The sequence below is a fragment of the Triturus cristatus genome, chromosome 1_2, assembly GCF_964204655.1.
Source record: "Triturus cristatus chromosome 1_2, aTriCri1.1, whole genome shotgun sequence".
Taxonomy (NCBI): domain Eukaryota; kingdom Metazoa; phylum Chordata; class Amphibia; order Caudata; family Salamandridae; genus Triturus; species Triturus cristatus.
Window position 1 is genome coordinate 579,967,495 of NC_140580.1, and position 16,120 is coordinate 579,983,614.

At 46.9% G+C, this 16,120-nt stretch overlaps 1 protein-coding gene across 5 annotated transcripts in view; it reads left to right on the forward strand.

Annotated features, from left to right (window-relative positions):
* The window catches only part of SFXN2 (sideroflexin 2), a 158,217-nt gene that overhangs the window by 20,542 nt on the left and 121,555 nt on the right, over positions 1-16,120 (forward strand). For 3 of the 5 annotated variants that reach the window (XM_085606545.1, XM_085606543.1, XM_085606544.1), the window contains 2 exons: positions 11,520-11,698; positions 15,924-16,094. In XM_085606545.1, coding sequence (XP_085462671.1) covers positions 11,532-11,698; positions 15,924-16,094 — 338 coding nt within the window. In that variant the 5' untranslated portion in view covers positions 11,520-11,531. Of the gene's footprint in view, positions 1-8,314; positions 8,415-11,519; positions 11,699-15,923; positions 16,095-16,120 lie in introns of those variants that run through there. The other 2 variants (XM_085606546.1, XM_085606549.1) reach the window with 2 other exon arrangements.

The following is a 16,120-nucleotide window of genomic DNA, read 5'->3' on the forward strand; positions in this document are numbered from 1 at the left end:
GACACATTGTTTTCCAAATGGCAACCGGATATAAAAGACCAAACTACCTTGATGAGGACCGACCTCAGCCTCTTAGGACAAGTGGATCCGGTGCATTCTCTCATAGAGGCGGAGACAGAAGCTGCTCTGTGCAGGCAGTGCCCAGCTCACGTGGATTTCGCGCTACTTTCTGTTTCCCTACACCAGGCGCCAACTCCTGTTGATTGAAGCAGGATGATTTCATTACAGATTCCTAGCGCAGCCTGACTGAGCCACACGGAAATGCTACTGCCACCGGAGTAATTAAAGTAGGGAATATCCGTGACCTTCTTGATGAGCTGCCCTCTCCTGCTCTTGAAGGGTTGCTGGGGGCTATGCCAGTCACGGTCAGTGACTCCACAGACTACAGCTACATTGACCATCCCGAGGCAGCAGGCATTATTTACCCACCTCTGTCAGTGACTCCTTAGTAAGTCAAAGATAACGTGGTGATTAATGTTCCTGCTTCAGAGGGATCAGAGTTTTGTTTTGGGCAAGTTTTAACTCACCAGTAGCACAGGGGGTTAACATGTATGCTGCAAAGAATGTGTATTTTGCATATGACAAAACTGTATTTTATGTGAATAGTTCAGTGGGTTAGTGCTTTTGACACAGATACTCTTTGGTAACTTGCAATTCATTATTACAATCGTAATCCACACAGTGGTCTAATAAATGTTGTTAGTTAGTTTGGGTAAAAAGGCATTCTTATTAGTAAAGACAACCCAAATTACTGTGGCAGATTTTAAATCCTGAGTGCTTTTCCAGACCACTTTTACAATATAAGGGCTACCAGTATGGATGACGTGATCTACACCTTGTAATCCTAATTGTTTATTTAACATTTCCTAGGGTGATTCATTGTCTCTGTTCAATGTGTCTGTGGTATTAAGTGCTCTGACACCCTGCACTGGTATGAGCAGCACTCTAAAAACAAGTGAAATCATCAGACTTCAATCCCTTACCCCTTTACCTTGGGCTACTTCTTCCATCCAATACCTGGGGGTTCAATTAACGCCGAAAATAGAGGGGCTCTACGCTGCTAACTTCCCTCCGATCCTTACGCATGTGCAGGCGGAACTCTTGAAATGGAAACCTTTGTTTTTATCCTGGCCGCATCCACGCCATAAAAATGACACTTCTTCCTAGGCTCCTTTATCTATTTCAGGCTCTACCCATAGCGCTGGAGGGAGACTTCTTTAGAAGACTAAAGACTATGATTGTTCGCTTTGTTTGGCAGGGGGGACGCGCCCGCTGTTCCTACTCCCTACTTCGTCGCCCTCGGGGGTGGGGGGGGGGGTTGGACTTCCTGACATGCACCTATATTACAAAGCGGCTCAGCTAAGGGTATTGGTGGAATGGTCTAAACCGGAATATGATAAACACTGGTTACATATGGACCGCAGCGTGACAGGGAGGACTGTTTGGGATTTGGTTTGGCGCCCCAAGCAGGACCGCCCCAAGAATACGTACATCAGCACCCCCACACGCACCACCTTAAGGGTCTGGGACTCAGTTACGGGGGACGATAGATGGACTTTGTTCCCCTCGCCTTTCACGCCGCTTCACTTCAATCCGGCATTACCCCCGGCCTTACATGAGGGACCCTTTGACGCCTGGAGGCGAGGAGGCTGCCTAGCATTGATGCACTTGTTTCATAACTCTGATCCCCTCACTTTTGACGCCTGCAAGTGGGATTTTGGCGTAAGCAATACAGAGAGGTACCACTATACCCAATTGATGCATTGGGCCCTCACTCCTATAGTTCGGGATGCCGCTACCCGCTCACTCACAAAATTTGAAGCCTTTCTTACTAAGGCCACCTCCATGAAAGGGGTGATTTCTTTCATTTACAGCTTCCTCCTCAAAACTACGCTATCCCAGCGCCCTCGCTATATGTCCATGTGGGAAAGTTTGCTACAACGCCCTATTTCAGATGAGGACTGGTTGCATCTGTGGTCTGACATCACACGATTCAACCGCTCCTCGGAACTCAGGGAGGCACACTTGAAGACCATGATGGACTCGTACTTGCACCCATCCAAGCTTAGTCAGATCTTCCCCACCGCTTCTGATAGATGCTGGAGAGGGTGCGGACTACTTGGGGATTTTCAACACATTTGGTGGGACTGCCCAACTATTCGTCCCTTTTGGGAAGAAATCCTGGCGCACATAAAAGACATGCTGGGCTATCCCATCCCCACTACTATGGCGGGGTTTCTTTTGGGGCTGCGTGATGCCTCTTTGGTACATCAGACTCGGGCTGACAAGATGATCATGTGGCTTTGTATTGGGACAGCTAAGATTACCCTGGCAACCGCTTGGAAGAGGAAGGAGGCGCCGGCTATCTCTCTCTGGCACTCTCGCCTCTGGCGACTGCTTAGTCTAGAGCGCATGTCTGATATCTTCCGGGATGACTACAAGAATTTTGAATTCAAATGGGGCCCCTTGGTTGCTTTTCTGTCACAAGGTCTTCCTTCGGCTGTTTGTCCTTCAACCATTAGATCCCTGCACCTCTTCCAATTTTGATCTGATCCCTAGTGCCATAAGGGACTCTTTTTAGTAAATGCTGCCGTCACCACAGGGAGGGTGGTGGGTGGGTATAGGGGGGGGGTGGGGTTTATTTCATTTCAGTTGTCCATGGTTAGGGACATGATTATAGGTAAAATGTATACATCCGAGGTAACCTCTCCCAGTTGGAGAATGTAAGGACATTGCCACCACAGGACGCAGAACCGTCACCTAGGGACCTGTTCTGCTCCTTGAACGTTGCTCCAGACTTCACTATGCTCAGAAACTGTAATTTTCAATTGCGCTGCCCATTAGCTAGGAGTTGGGTTTGCATTGTACATTATACGCTACTCAGCGTTTACTCCCTGTTGACTTGTACTGCTCCCCTGCGTGGGATGTCATGGTGGTATTCTTCTCGGATGTATGTTGAAAAAATTTCAATAAAAATATTTTTGACAAAAAAAAACAAGTGAAATGTTTGTGAGAGAGGAACTATGGAGAGATAAAGGGCACGGTTGGAGAGTGGTAGTAAGGGAATCCATGGAGAAGGAAGTCATTGGAGGGGCGGGGGGGCACCAAAATTTTGTTGCATTGGGCATCACATGTGCTAATACCAGCTCTGAAAGAGTCCATAATGTCTGTCACTGTGCTGTTCAACATAGTTAGTTTTGTCTAGTTGGGAAAGTGTTGTACTTAGTCAGTCAGTGGAGAAAGTAGGCAGAGCCGGGGGAAGTGGGTGTCTCCTCCTAAAAATATTTTGGAGCACCTGCACTTAATATTTTACAACTTAAGCACTGGCGCAAGGCATGCTTGCCTGGGCCCCCGCCGGGAGGCGGGCCTCAGAAGCTAATCTTTAATTAAATGGTGCGTGCGCAGAGGCTTGCCCCGGTCTGCATGAATTAAATGGTGTGCAACAACAACTGCTGCACACGCACGGGCCCTGGCCGGGGCCACTGAGGCGCTTTATATTAAATGGTTATGGTGGGTCAAGATGGGTGCGCGCGGCCAGTTGCTTCCGGGACGCGTATGCGTGTTCTTCAGGGTGGGGCAGGGCTGGAGACCAATGTCTTGATTTGAATTTGTCCTGACATGCGCATTGAGCGTGCGCAATTAAGTGTGCGTGAGACTGAGGTGTGGCATCCATTCCCAAGAAGACCCAGCCACGCTCCTACGCAGAACTCGCTGTCCGAAGTCCGTCACGGGCCATAATTTAAATGAATGTATTAGTAGCTCCCCGGCCCCTGCCTGGCTAGCCTTGCCCTGCCTGCCCCTGCCGTCTGCTGCCTGCCCTAACTCTGCAGCTGCAGGCCATGCCCAGCCCTCAGGTCAGGTGAGTCTGCATCTGAGGCCGAGCCTAGTAGCAGCAGGGGAGTGTCCGTGGGCGGTGGCGAGGACCGTTGGAGTCTCAGTGGGTGGCGGGGTGGTAATCAGAATTATCAGATAATTTGGATTGGAATCCGGCAAGGCATCATGGTGGGGCCCGGCCGGCAATAAAAGTAAAACAAACATAGTGTGTCTTATACTGCTCAGCCTCACCTCCCTCTCTGTTCTTTGGCTTTTTAGCCTCCCTCGATCACCTCATCATTCGACTGCTACCAGAAGGCTCCAGTCTTTGCAGCTATTTGTCGCCGTGTGGGAGAGTGCAGTGTGTGCTGCTGTGCCTGTGACACGCACGCAGTCGAGAAAGTTTCTCAGAAAAGAACCACTTCGCTATGGTAACTTACACAACTGAAATATTGCAGGGCAGTACATCCTGTCCATGGGTTCCACGTCGAAAGTAAACTAATTTGGGCCTTAAGTATATTTCACACATTTAATAAGTGAAAGGAGGAGTACTCGTGACAACGACTTCGTCGATGCAGCCAGCGCAACGGGGCACGTGCAACATTTATTCAAAGACTAAAGAAAGACCACTTAGGGTAGAGGGGCACAATGTTTAAACTGGCGGGTCCGTCACAGTTAAGGATGCTTCTCAAGAGCAGGGTGTACAATGGGCTCGGCCACGGCGTGGGGTGAAAGGGCAGACACTGAATCCGTCCCTTATGGACAGGTGGCATGGATGCCGTGGGGGGTCAGTGGTGATGGCGAAGCTCTTTACTTTAGAACCGAGGGCCCCTCACACACGGCAGTATGTGGGGATCTGGCCCTGTCTGCGCTAGCTGCAGAGCCAAGGAGAAATGGGCAGACTGGTTGGGCTCCATTGCAGCAGGTCAGGTGGGCAGTGGCTGCGTTCGCTGCAGAGCCAAGGAGAGGTGGGCAGACTCTCGGTGGGCTCCTTTGCAGCAAGGCAGGTGGGCAGTGTCTGTGCTGGGTGCAGAGCACCAGGGAAGGTGGGCAGTGTCTGTGCTGGGTGCAGAGCCCCAGAGGAGGTGGCAGTGTCTGTGTTGCCTGCAGAGCCCCTGGGGAGGTGGGCAGTATCTGTGCTGGGTGCAGAGCCCCTGGGGAGGTGGGCAGTGTCTGTGCTGGGGGCAGAGCCTCAGAGGGAGGTGGGCAGTGTCTGTGTTGCCTGCAGAGCCCCACGGGAGGTGGGCAGTGTCTGTGCTGGGTGCAGAGCCCCAGGGGAGGTGGGCAGTGTCTGTGCTGGGTGCAGAGCTCCAGGGGAGGTGGGCAGTGTCTGTGTTGCCTGCAGATCCCCAGGGGAGGTGGACAGTGTCTGTGTTACCTGCAGAGCCCCAGGGGAGGTGGGCAGTGTCTGTGCTGGGTGCAGAGCCCCAGGGGAGATGGGCAGTGTCTGTGTTGCCTGCCGAGCCCCAGGGGAGATGGGCAGTGTCTGTGTTGTCTGCAGAGCCCCAGGGGAGGTGGACAGTGTCTGTGTTGCCTGCAGAGCCTCCGGGGAGGTGGGCAGTGTCTGTGTTGCCTACAGAGCCCCAGGGGAGGTGGGCAGTGTCTGTGCTGGGTGCAGAGCCCCAGGGGAGGTGGGCAGTACACTATACTAAGCACAGATTTTTAGCTTAGGTGTTTTTAGCCACGTCCGTAATTACATCGAACACACACTTTGGAGAGACCCCCCCCTATTTTCTATCCCACTTAAAGCCCCAGAAACAACACCATGTCACTGTCACCTCATGGCCTGGCACTGTGCATCATGCATGACAAGTTTGCAGATTGCCTATGTGCAGAGGCATAGTGAACCCTCCCCCACCGAACCCCGCCCCTTGCTTTAGGAACTACAGCGAAGTCCTTGATGGGCCTCTTCTGTCTGCAACTCTGCAGACAAAGGCTCAGCTCATAATTAATATGAAAAGGTGGGCAAGTGAGTAGGTGAAGGGATGGGTGGATGGCTGTATGAATTATTGAAAGGGTGAATGAAAGAATGAATAGATGGATAATGAGAGAGGATGGATGGATGAGTGAGTGGAAGGATGGGTGAGAGAAAAGGTAAATAGATGTATGGGTGGAAGGGTAGATGGATGGGTAAAGGGGTGGATGGATGAGTGAAAGGGTGGATGATGAGCGAGTGGGTGGCTAGATGAGTGAAATGATGGGTTGATGAATTCATAAGTGAAAGGGTGAATGGATGAGTGAAAGGGTGGATGTAAGGATGGCTGTGTGAGTGAAAGTGAGGGTAGATGGACAAAAGGATGGATAGATGAGTGAAGGAGTGAAAGGATAGATGGATGAGAGAAAGGATGGATGAGTGATGGGGTCAATGGATGGATTCATGAGTGGATGAGTAGATGGATGGGTGGAAGGAAGGATGGCTAAGTGAAAGGGTCGATGGAGAGAGAAAGGGAGGATGGATGGATGACTGAAAGGGTGAATGGGTGGAAGGATGAGGGACTGGGTGGTAGTATGAGTAAGTGAAAGGGTGGCTGGATGGGTGAAAGGGTGGATGGATGAATGAATGGATGGATGGGTGGAAGAGTGGATGAATGAGTGTACAGATGGATAGGGTGAAAGGGGTGGATTGATGGATAATGGATAGATGAGTGAAAGAGTGGATGGAGGGATGGACGAGTGAAATGATAGAAGGAAGGATACATGATGGATAGGTTTGCAAATGGTTGAATATGTTTGGATATGGATGTGCTTACTTATATACTATTGCACGACCTACTCTGATGTGTCTGTAAAACGTACCTTTTGACCCGAAGTTATGTCCTGAATTTTGACCTCCTGTCCCGAATTTTGGCCAGTGGTAGGGCAAAGTGGTAGGTGGTGGGCTTGGCCGCCGGGGGACGGGCCTCCATGTGCTTTGCAGGGGGGCCCCCTCAAGTTTCGTTACGCCACTGATGTGCGTTTACCTAATGCTCCTGTTCTTCACAGAACATATACCCGTAGCATGTACGAAACTATTGCCTCTATTAACCACCCACTTTCACCTCAGAAACATTCACACGCTCTCCCGCTTTTTTTTATGAAATGCGCCTCGTGCTCTGTGACCTCCGCTGCCTTCAACGCTTCATAACTACCCCCTCGCAGAGCACCCTGTTCTCAGGCCACCTCCTTCTGCCCTCATGGGAATACTTCAATCTACTTTTAAATTTGAGCGCACTTATGCCTTCTACCTCGAAGCTTGTGCTAAACTGCCCATAAGTGGAGAAGATGGGTTCTTATTCTAGTATTTTTCTGACGGTAAACAACTACCTGCGGAAATTGTAAAACAAATTGTTCCTACTTGAATAAAAAAAAAAAAAAGACGACTCCTTCAGGCAGTTATCTTGATGAACCGTTTTAGCCATCTTTTTACCTCAAAGTACTATCCCTGTCTCTCCTTCTTGTGCACATTCTATATTAAGTATTGCATAAGTACATCTTAATGTGAATTAGTCTAGCCTAATGTGTATAATGAGTTTCCATGCTCTGTATTTTTCATCTGTGTTTTAATTGCGTTCAACCTGACAAAAATGGAATATTGTGTTGTCTTTTAAACTTCAAAGGGCTTGCCCTAGTGGCATGCTGTAGTAACCAAGTCCACATCCAGAATGTAGTTTAAGGTAGATTTATTCAAGTTGGTTACAAGACGTAGGTTCAATAGTATTCAGCAGTCAATTAGTTGTAAATCAGCCCCACCAGGAGCAGCCAGCAAGGCGCTCAGCCCTTCTCCAACTGTGGGTTTCATAGATGAACATTCCAAATTACATCATCTCCACAGTGTTCCACTGATGGAGAAGTGAATGGCAAGAACAACACTATACCAAGATACTACATATGCCTAGCCTGATCTATTCGGAACAACGAGCATAGCCAATAGGTCTCGCTTTTGGGACCTTTATAAGTATTTAGTTATGCAGCACAATATCCTTGGTGCAACAACATCAACCGTTGCATGGCTAAACACTTATAAGGTCCCAAAGGCGAGACCTATTGGCTATGCCAATGCTTGTTTCAGTCGGTGGTTAGACCATTTTCCCAATGCCTCGTTGAAGAAAAGCCGGGGATCCTTGTTTTATGGATGTTAAAAGTGGTAGGGAGTCTGCATATTTGTCTTTTTTATGTGATGGCTCCGTTTGCACAGAAGTGCTAATAATAATGGGCTACATGGTTGTACCACTACTGGGTAATTTAGCCCTCGCAGTTCTCTGAGGTCCGTAAAATTGCATCTGAATATACCTATCTTTTATCGATCACAGTTCACTGTTGACGGGTAAAAGCCAAGAAAACTAGACACAAACGTGCCCTAAATGCTTCTGAATGGAGAACGTGATATTGTGCTGCGAGACAAATACTGTCCAGATTCCATTCAAATGAACTCTGAACGGTCGGGGGAAAGAAAGATTAACCATGGGGGCTGGAGCAGTGGCCAAACCTTAGCATTCACTCATTAACCAGCTTCATCAGTGTTTGGTACTGCAGACTTCTCGCAGGTTTGCTGAGACTCGCGTATAGAGCAGTCGCGTGCTTGCCTGACTGACGCTTACCAGGGAGGAGGACGTGGAGGAGAGGTGAGGGGCCGGAAATGGGAGGAAAATACATTCTTAGAGCATAATTTTGCATTTACTTTAAATGCTTTTATATAACATTTTGGCAGGTGCACAATTGAACTAAATGCAAATTTAGCACCAATGCAATTAAATACTGCAACTTCCAAACATCTTGATTCAATCATATTACTCTCCAGATTAATTTGTAAGCCGCCTTTCCTATTGTTCTATGATTGTCTTACTTGATAGTTGCAAATTGCATGTTTTTTAAATTAAATTTTATGTTTTACCTAGACAAACGCATAAACGTACCAAATGTAAACCTTGCAGTTTGCATTATAGCCCACATACAAATGGCCAGGAAAGATGCATTTACAAACCGCACACTAATAACTTTTCACTTATCTTGCCGATGATGTTTAAAGCTGGAGTGTCCTAATTCTTTGTTGCATATCTCGGGAAAGACTTTCAAGGAGCATCACCTCCATGGGCCACCTATTTTAGGGGGCTGGAAACCACTGGTCCATTCCATCTAGCTGCTAGGAATGTTTTCACTTATCTGGATACTTTCCTTTCTAATGTTCTTTCTAATGCCAAATAAGGACTGAAGCCGAGGTGTCAGTGTTGTTCCTGCTAGTACCTTCTCCACCTCCTTACACAAATTCTGCATAACGGATAGATGGAAAAGCGCTATACCGCTGTTCATGCTCTACTTGTTCAGACTGCGAAGCTTGATCGCTTTACCTTTTTTGTGCGTGAGAAAAGCCTGCACTGCTGCTACTTCTTGCGTATCTGTTAAATGTTTGCACCTCTCCTGTTTGTGTACTTTCATTATGTGTGCAAGAGGTTGTGTTGTTGCTTCTGCCAGTATCTTAACATTTAATGTTTGCAGGATGGTGGTGTGGGGCTACACTATGGTATATGGTTGCCTGCACCCAGTTACCCATATGCCTTAGTTGCTGCTTTGCAATCATTCTTAGTGAGAACAAAAAGGAGATTTTTGGTTGAAATGTTCTTTCCACTGCTGCAGACCGTGACTCTGGTGACCTTGTTAGTGCACATTCGCTGACCCACACTAAAAGCTGATTGAAAACTGGGTCAATTGGCACAGTTATATGCATCTAAATTTGAACAACCAACTCAAATTGACCCTTTTGACCAAACCCCATAACCATGTCCTCTTTTGCCCACTGCCTTCCTGCCAGATTAAATTGATTTACTTGAGTGTCTGTTGCGTTGAAGGTTACAGCAATTCCAGGTCTACGTCTGATAGCCCTAGGTCTCTGTCAAGGGTTTTGTGGATTCTTCACTTCTGGGGGCACTATGTGTGTCACTTCCATAGTTTCAGAAGTCAAGATTAAATATAAAGGTACCACAAATCTACCATTCCATGGCATTCCTTGAGCGTGTTATCTGCTCGCAGGCTGTCACATTTCTGTTTTTTCAAAAGTGAGATTAAGATCATCCCGCGCCATAAGCATCTGTGTAATTGTGTGCTTGTCTTATAGTGTTAAAGGTCAGATCTGCACAAGTGGTTCTCAGTATATTATGGCCAATTGCTCTATAGAGAGGGACTCATTTGTGATAATACTGTGATTGGTTACACCTTTCCATATTGTCTCTTGTATAAATCTGATTGAGTAAGAAGGGAACTTTGTCAATCCTCAGCAGACTGCATCACCACCTATACATAATTTTACCAATATTTTATAAAGACTGGTTGAAAGTGTCACACCAAACATAAAATGGTCGATCAATGTTATTACTAAGGGCCCGATTATGAGTTCCTGCCGAACAAGCGATGGCGGTCCCTGGCCTGCCACATTAGCGGTTCACCCGTCGTATTAAGAGTATGGCGGTGGGACCGCCACAGGACCGCTTCTGCTGTCGGGATCCTTGATCCTGTGGCGGTCTTGCAGTGGTCTGAGACCATAATATGCTGGTTTTGCAGCTGCTGCACAGCCATATCATGAGTTTCCTCACTGCCCTCCTTTTCATGGTGGTGAGCTGCCATGAAATTTGTGGCCGTGTGGAAACTAAGAGGGCCCTACAGGCCCCTTGGTGCATGCAGGGAGCACAGGGTGTGCGCCCCCTGTCTTTCTGCAATCCCAGTTCCTGCACAGCATGGACTTTACAGTCCATGCCATGTTGGAACGTGCTGTGGCAGTCCCCCTACACTGCCTTTCTAGGGCTCTCCTATGAGCCTTTAAAATGCAGCGCCGTGGGCCAGCCGCCACAGGACCACCCGCCTGGATTACAACTTGTAATCGGGCGGGCAGTGGTGGAGTTTGGCAGGGTGGGAGCGTGGCAGTGGCATGCCGCCCCGCTCCTACCCACCAGACTCATAAACAGGACCCAAGTCTTTAATGCCATTCCTAATCAAGACTGCAAATCACGTGTTGAGTAGGAGTTTGTTTGTGGTGATACCTGATATGTATTTTAAATAAGGAACCTGATCATTCCAAGTTGTCCAGAAAATGCACTCAGTCTTCAACCTTTGTAATCTATTTACTCATACTTCTCGCCACTCTGCCATTAAAAGTTCGACATTGCCTCTATAAATACAGCTATTGTACCCAGGGTCCAGTAGAGAAATAATTGCATCTCTGTGTCAAAGGGAACACTTCAGTTTAACAATGTGTTGCTAATGATTCTAAAGAATATCTTTGCTTTTCAATGTATAGAAATAAAAACCCTGTTTTGCAGAACAGGCTAGATATAATTCTTTGATTCGCACTGTCGTGACAAAATGTACTCTTGACTCATCTAAAGCGGTTTATCGCCACATAATGTTCTTGTCAAGAGCAGTGAAGGAGGGCTGCAGGTGATCAGTGAAAAATGAAAACCTCTGAAAAATGGGGTGACTGCCCTCCTCGCAAGGCGCTCGGACCCCAACAACTCGAAATGGCCCCGGGGTACACTGCTGCCTCCTTCAGGCCCTTACATTCGTGTTCTAGCAGTGATTGCACTGTCACTAACATTCTAGGACTTGAGTCCTATTTCATTTATTTCAGTATAACTTTCCAGTGCTGCTTATAATTGTGAACGTGCATTGAATCCACATTTGTGAAAGCTTTACATTGCTGTCGGAAAGTGTTTCCATGGATGCTCTCTCACCCTTTACAGGTCTGAAGCGCAATGGCGGCTGCGATGGCCCCAGCAGGTTTTAACATTGACGCCCCACGGTGGGACCAGAACTCGTTTGTTGGACGTCTGAAGCACTTTTTTAACATCACCGACCCCAGAACCGTGATGGCTTCAGAACAGGAGTTGGATAATGCTAAAATACTCGTCGAAAGCTGCAGGTAAACTACCGTTGTTGACTTCAGTGGTCCAAGTAACCGCAATCCCATGAACTCCACTCCAGGCCTGTGTTTGCCTTGACCAGCTGCATGCACTGTGGGGTATGTAGTCCTCATTAAGGAAGAAGCCATTGCTCTTTTGATGGGGATGGCCTGGCATTTTTGTGCGAGTGTCTTTAGCTTGGTGAAGATAAGTGTTTGACGCCATTGAACACCAGACCATTATTTTCTCTCTGCCCGCTTGTTCTTTTGTAACTATTTAGATATTTAAACCGTCTGTTCTCCGAAGCTGCACCTGTGATGTGTTTGACAGTTTGTGAATATTGAAATCCAGCGCTGCTTTTAACTTACTGCTGTAAGATCCACAGGGGGGGCCTGCACAACCGAGACTGAAACTGAAACTTGAAAGACATGATCTATAAACAGAACATATTATTACAAATATGTTGTCCATCCAGTGCAAATTCAAAATGTTCTGCTAATACAGATGCTAAGGAACTTGTGCTGGTCAGGCCCATGTGACTTACTGGCGCCCTTCCTTATCTGAGCCCTTCTCTTTCTTGTCCCAATCCTTAACATTAAGGGTAATCTCTTTGAATGACGGGCCTCTTGCAAGCTCTTGTTTTAAATTATTTTTTCCAGACACAATGCCAGAGTCCAGAGCACAAAAAATATGTTTTAATGCATGTTAATTCCCACAAGTGGTAACCATATCAAAATCATACAGTTGTAACCCGACGTCCTAGGACGACACAAGTGCAGTTGAAGCAACCGGTGAGGCTCCACCAAGGACTGCATCTCCAAAGGAGGTAGTTGAAACATTCAGCTTATTGTCCGGCACAAAACTGTCAGGAGAAGCCCATGTAGCTGCCCTACAGTTGTTCAAAACGGAAGCACCCTTGCTCTCTGCAAAGAAACGGGCACACCCCAGGTAGACCTGCCCTGTAGTTCCTGGAGACCAGGAACGTCTGCAAAATTGCGCACCATGGATATGGTAAGATGAATTCACCCACTAATGGTGGAAACCGCAGGCTTACATCCTAACACGTGTGTCCAAAGAAACAAACCAATTATCAGATTGACGGGGAGCATCTGCAGGGCCATAGCTTGGCCAGTAAGATGGGAGGGGAGCGTCCGATTTTCTGAAAATCGTGCTGGCATGTCATGTTAATCATTATATGAGAAGAAGTGCATGAGGAGGGCTTAAGGGCCAGGGGAAAGCAGTGCTGATTGTGAGGGGTACTTAATTTAAAGTATTTTGTAAAATGATCATGTTTTAAGACCTTCAAAACAGAGATGAGTGTTTGTGTGTTTATATCCGAGTGAGTATTTAAAATTCCCAGGTGAAATCCGCCTGAAAGCTCCTGTACCCAACTATTTATTAAATAATGCATTTATCAGGGGGGGCATAACACCCCCAACCCCCCCACCACACCCGAAACTATGCCCCTGTGTATCTGCACAAGTGGTCAATTGTAACTGCTCCCACACATTAAGAGTTAAGATCTAATTGAGCCAGATCTAAAGAATCAGGAGGAGAATAAGAAGGATCAAACCCTGTAAATTATGAAGTCAGGAAAGTCTTTTAGGCTTAAAGAAGGAGATGGGGCATAATACATACCCTTCAGGCAAAAATCAGACATGTGGTACCTTTCAAAGGAGAGCTGTCAGCTTTCCAAATCACATGAAGTTATAACCAGTCAAAAGACTTTTTAAAGATTTGCTCGCTTTAAAAGAATCAACTCTAAAGAATCAAAAGGGACAGAACAAAAAGACGTCCATGCAGGAGCTAAATCCCATGTAGGTGGAACAGGTGGCACTTGGGGTCATGATAGAGAAACTCTGGGTTGTGGCAGATCCGTCTCTGGGCTTGAGAAATACATGAATAGCTGCTACCGGAGTTCATAACGAAGAAGTAGCTATACCTAAATTAAAGCCATCTTTAAAAAAAAACAAAGTTGCACATGGGGTCACAAAACAGTGGAGTCATAGAATGTGCCTCACACCATTTCCAAAAAGAAATCAACTGTTTAGAAAAAGAAATAAAAGTGAAGACACTTGGGCTGTTGAAATGCACCAGGCAACTCAACAGAAACACCCAAGAGCAACAATCCTATCCTCTAAGCTACAAATCCATTAGATTCATCCTGGGCAACTGGGGATTGAAAAGAAGCAACCACTGAAGCAGAGAAAGGACACTTTGCAGGACAGATGATCTCCCACCTGCTACCACTGCAGTACCAATCGGATCATGTAGGAGCCAGGAATCAATGTTTCATAGTTCTTGTGCAACTCCAAGAAACCAGAACATGTTGCACAAAGGATTTAGGTGAAAGGACCACAAATATTGTTGCTGGCACGTCCCCACAGAACCTCAACCTCAGCCGAGTTGGGGCTTTCGTCATACCCAGGAGATCCCCTAGACGTGATCTCTGAGTCAACATCTGGGACTGAGAAAGAAAAACGCTTGGCGTTCGTTTGTCACACCAATGAGATACCTTACAGGGAACCACACCCAGCATGGTCAGAATATAGCAATTAGAATTACAAATTCTGTTACCAGACATGCCTTATGAAAGGTCCTTTGGTGTAAAGGGAAAAAACTCACAACACACCTTTTAGCCACTGCTAAGAAATTGCATCTACCCCCTTAATGCCCACTGCTCTTTCCCTATATCAGTTGTTTGTAAGAAGAGCAGTTCCAGCTAACGGTGTCCCCAACAGACCTGCAGTCTCCTGAAATAGATTGGGTCATAGTGCATACTGTATTGAGGAGGGGAAAACTTGATTCCGAGCATGAACTTGGAATTTTTGCCATCCTTGAAATGTAACATGCTGTGATTGAAATGAAGAGTATTTGTGCCCACTCCTGAAGCATCTTGGCTGTCTAGACAGGGATGGAGACCTGGTACCTGCTGATGGTTTATGTTACATTTCAAGACCACATTGATCGTTCAGACCAAAAGGGTGTGTCCGGGATGTTGTGACTGAGTTGTCATCCAGAGTGCTTGAACTCTTTTCACTTCTGTGGCATCCCAGCTTCCAGGGAAGACCACAGACCTTGGGCTGAAGAACCGTCTAACGTCGCACCCCAACTCTTCATGTTAGATTCTTTCATTAGGATTACTGGTGCAGGGGGCGGAGATCCACTCTGTGGTAGAAATGGTCTCCGAGCTGTCACCACTGCAGCACCAGTCAAATCCTGGGAGACACAGGGATCAATGACTCATGTTTTCGGACTGCGGGATCCAATACTCCGGGACATATTGCACAAAAGGCTTTATGTGCAATGTAGCATAAGGGAGCACCAACATTGTTCCTGACATGCCCCTCTGGGACCACAACTACAGCAGAGTCACAGCATAGGTCTGGTCAAAATATCCTGCAAATGAGATCTGAGTCAACATATGGGACTGAGTAAGAACAACGTTTCCCTGGAGAAGTGTTGAATAGTGCCTTATATATTTCATCTCCTCACCTGGAATAAAACAGGATAGCAGATACTGCCTGCCGTCCGGACCCTGATAATGTGAAGCTGGCACAGCATCATTAAATGAGATGAACAATCCTGCAAAATGCTAGAGAAACAACATGAGTGTGACAAACACTTACTCTGACCTGCTAGACAACAGTCGATGTTGACAGGACAAAACAGGAAGAGCAAGGTGAGGGCTGACCTGTTTTACATGTGGCTTAGAGGAAAGCAGAATAATGCATGGTTGCAATTATGGGGCAGAATGCAGGGCCTTCATGAATAGTACGAGTTGACAAAATGGCGGCAATAACAACTCCTCACCCCTCAAACAATGACTTTATCTGCAGATGTTGCTTTCTGCCATGTGCCAGTATTAGGTAACAGATGGGCATGAGAAGGTGAATTCTGTAGTCTGATGTCAGATTATAGATCGGTGGAGACTTCAAACCGGCTCAGAAAATGTGTTGGGAATTTAAAGGCAGTCGCCGATATAACTTTGAGACTTTGGTTGGGTGCACCTTAATGACAGCTGTTTGTTGACAAGAAGGTAAAGCTAAATTGTGTTATGTTTCCTGAACGAGGTGACTGATTAACATCGCTTCTGAATGTGACCTGAAAGCTACAAAAGAGTAGGATTTTTGGTACTTGTGCACAAGACCCACTGTAGGCATGATCAAAATCACACGAGTAGAGTTAACCATTCCTTACTTCGATTTATCATGACCCATGCTGATTTGTTATTCTTTTATGCAGAGCAGGTTCAGTGCCACCTGGGACCAGTTTGGAGCAGCTCCACTATGCCAAGAAGTTGTATGACTCGGCCTTCCACCCTGATACAGGAGACAAGATGAACTTTATTGGGCGAATGTCCTTCCAGGTTCCTGGTGGGATGGCCATCACAGGCTGCATGCTGCAGTTTTATAGGTATTTCAGACCACCAGTTCTTCAGT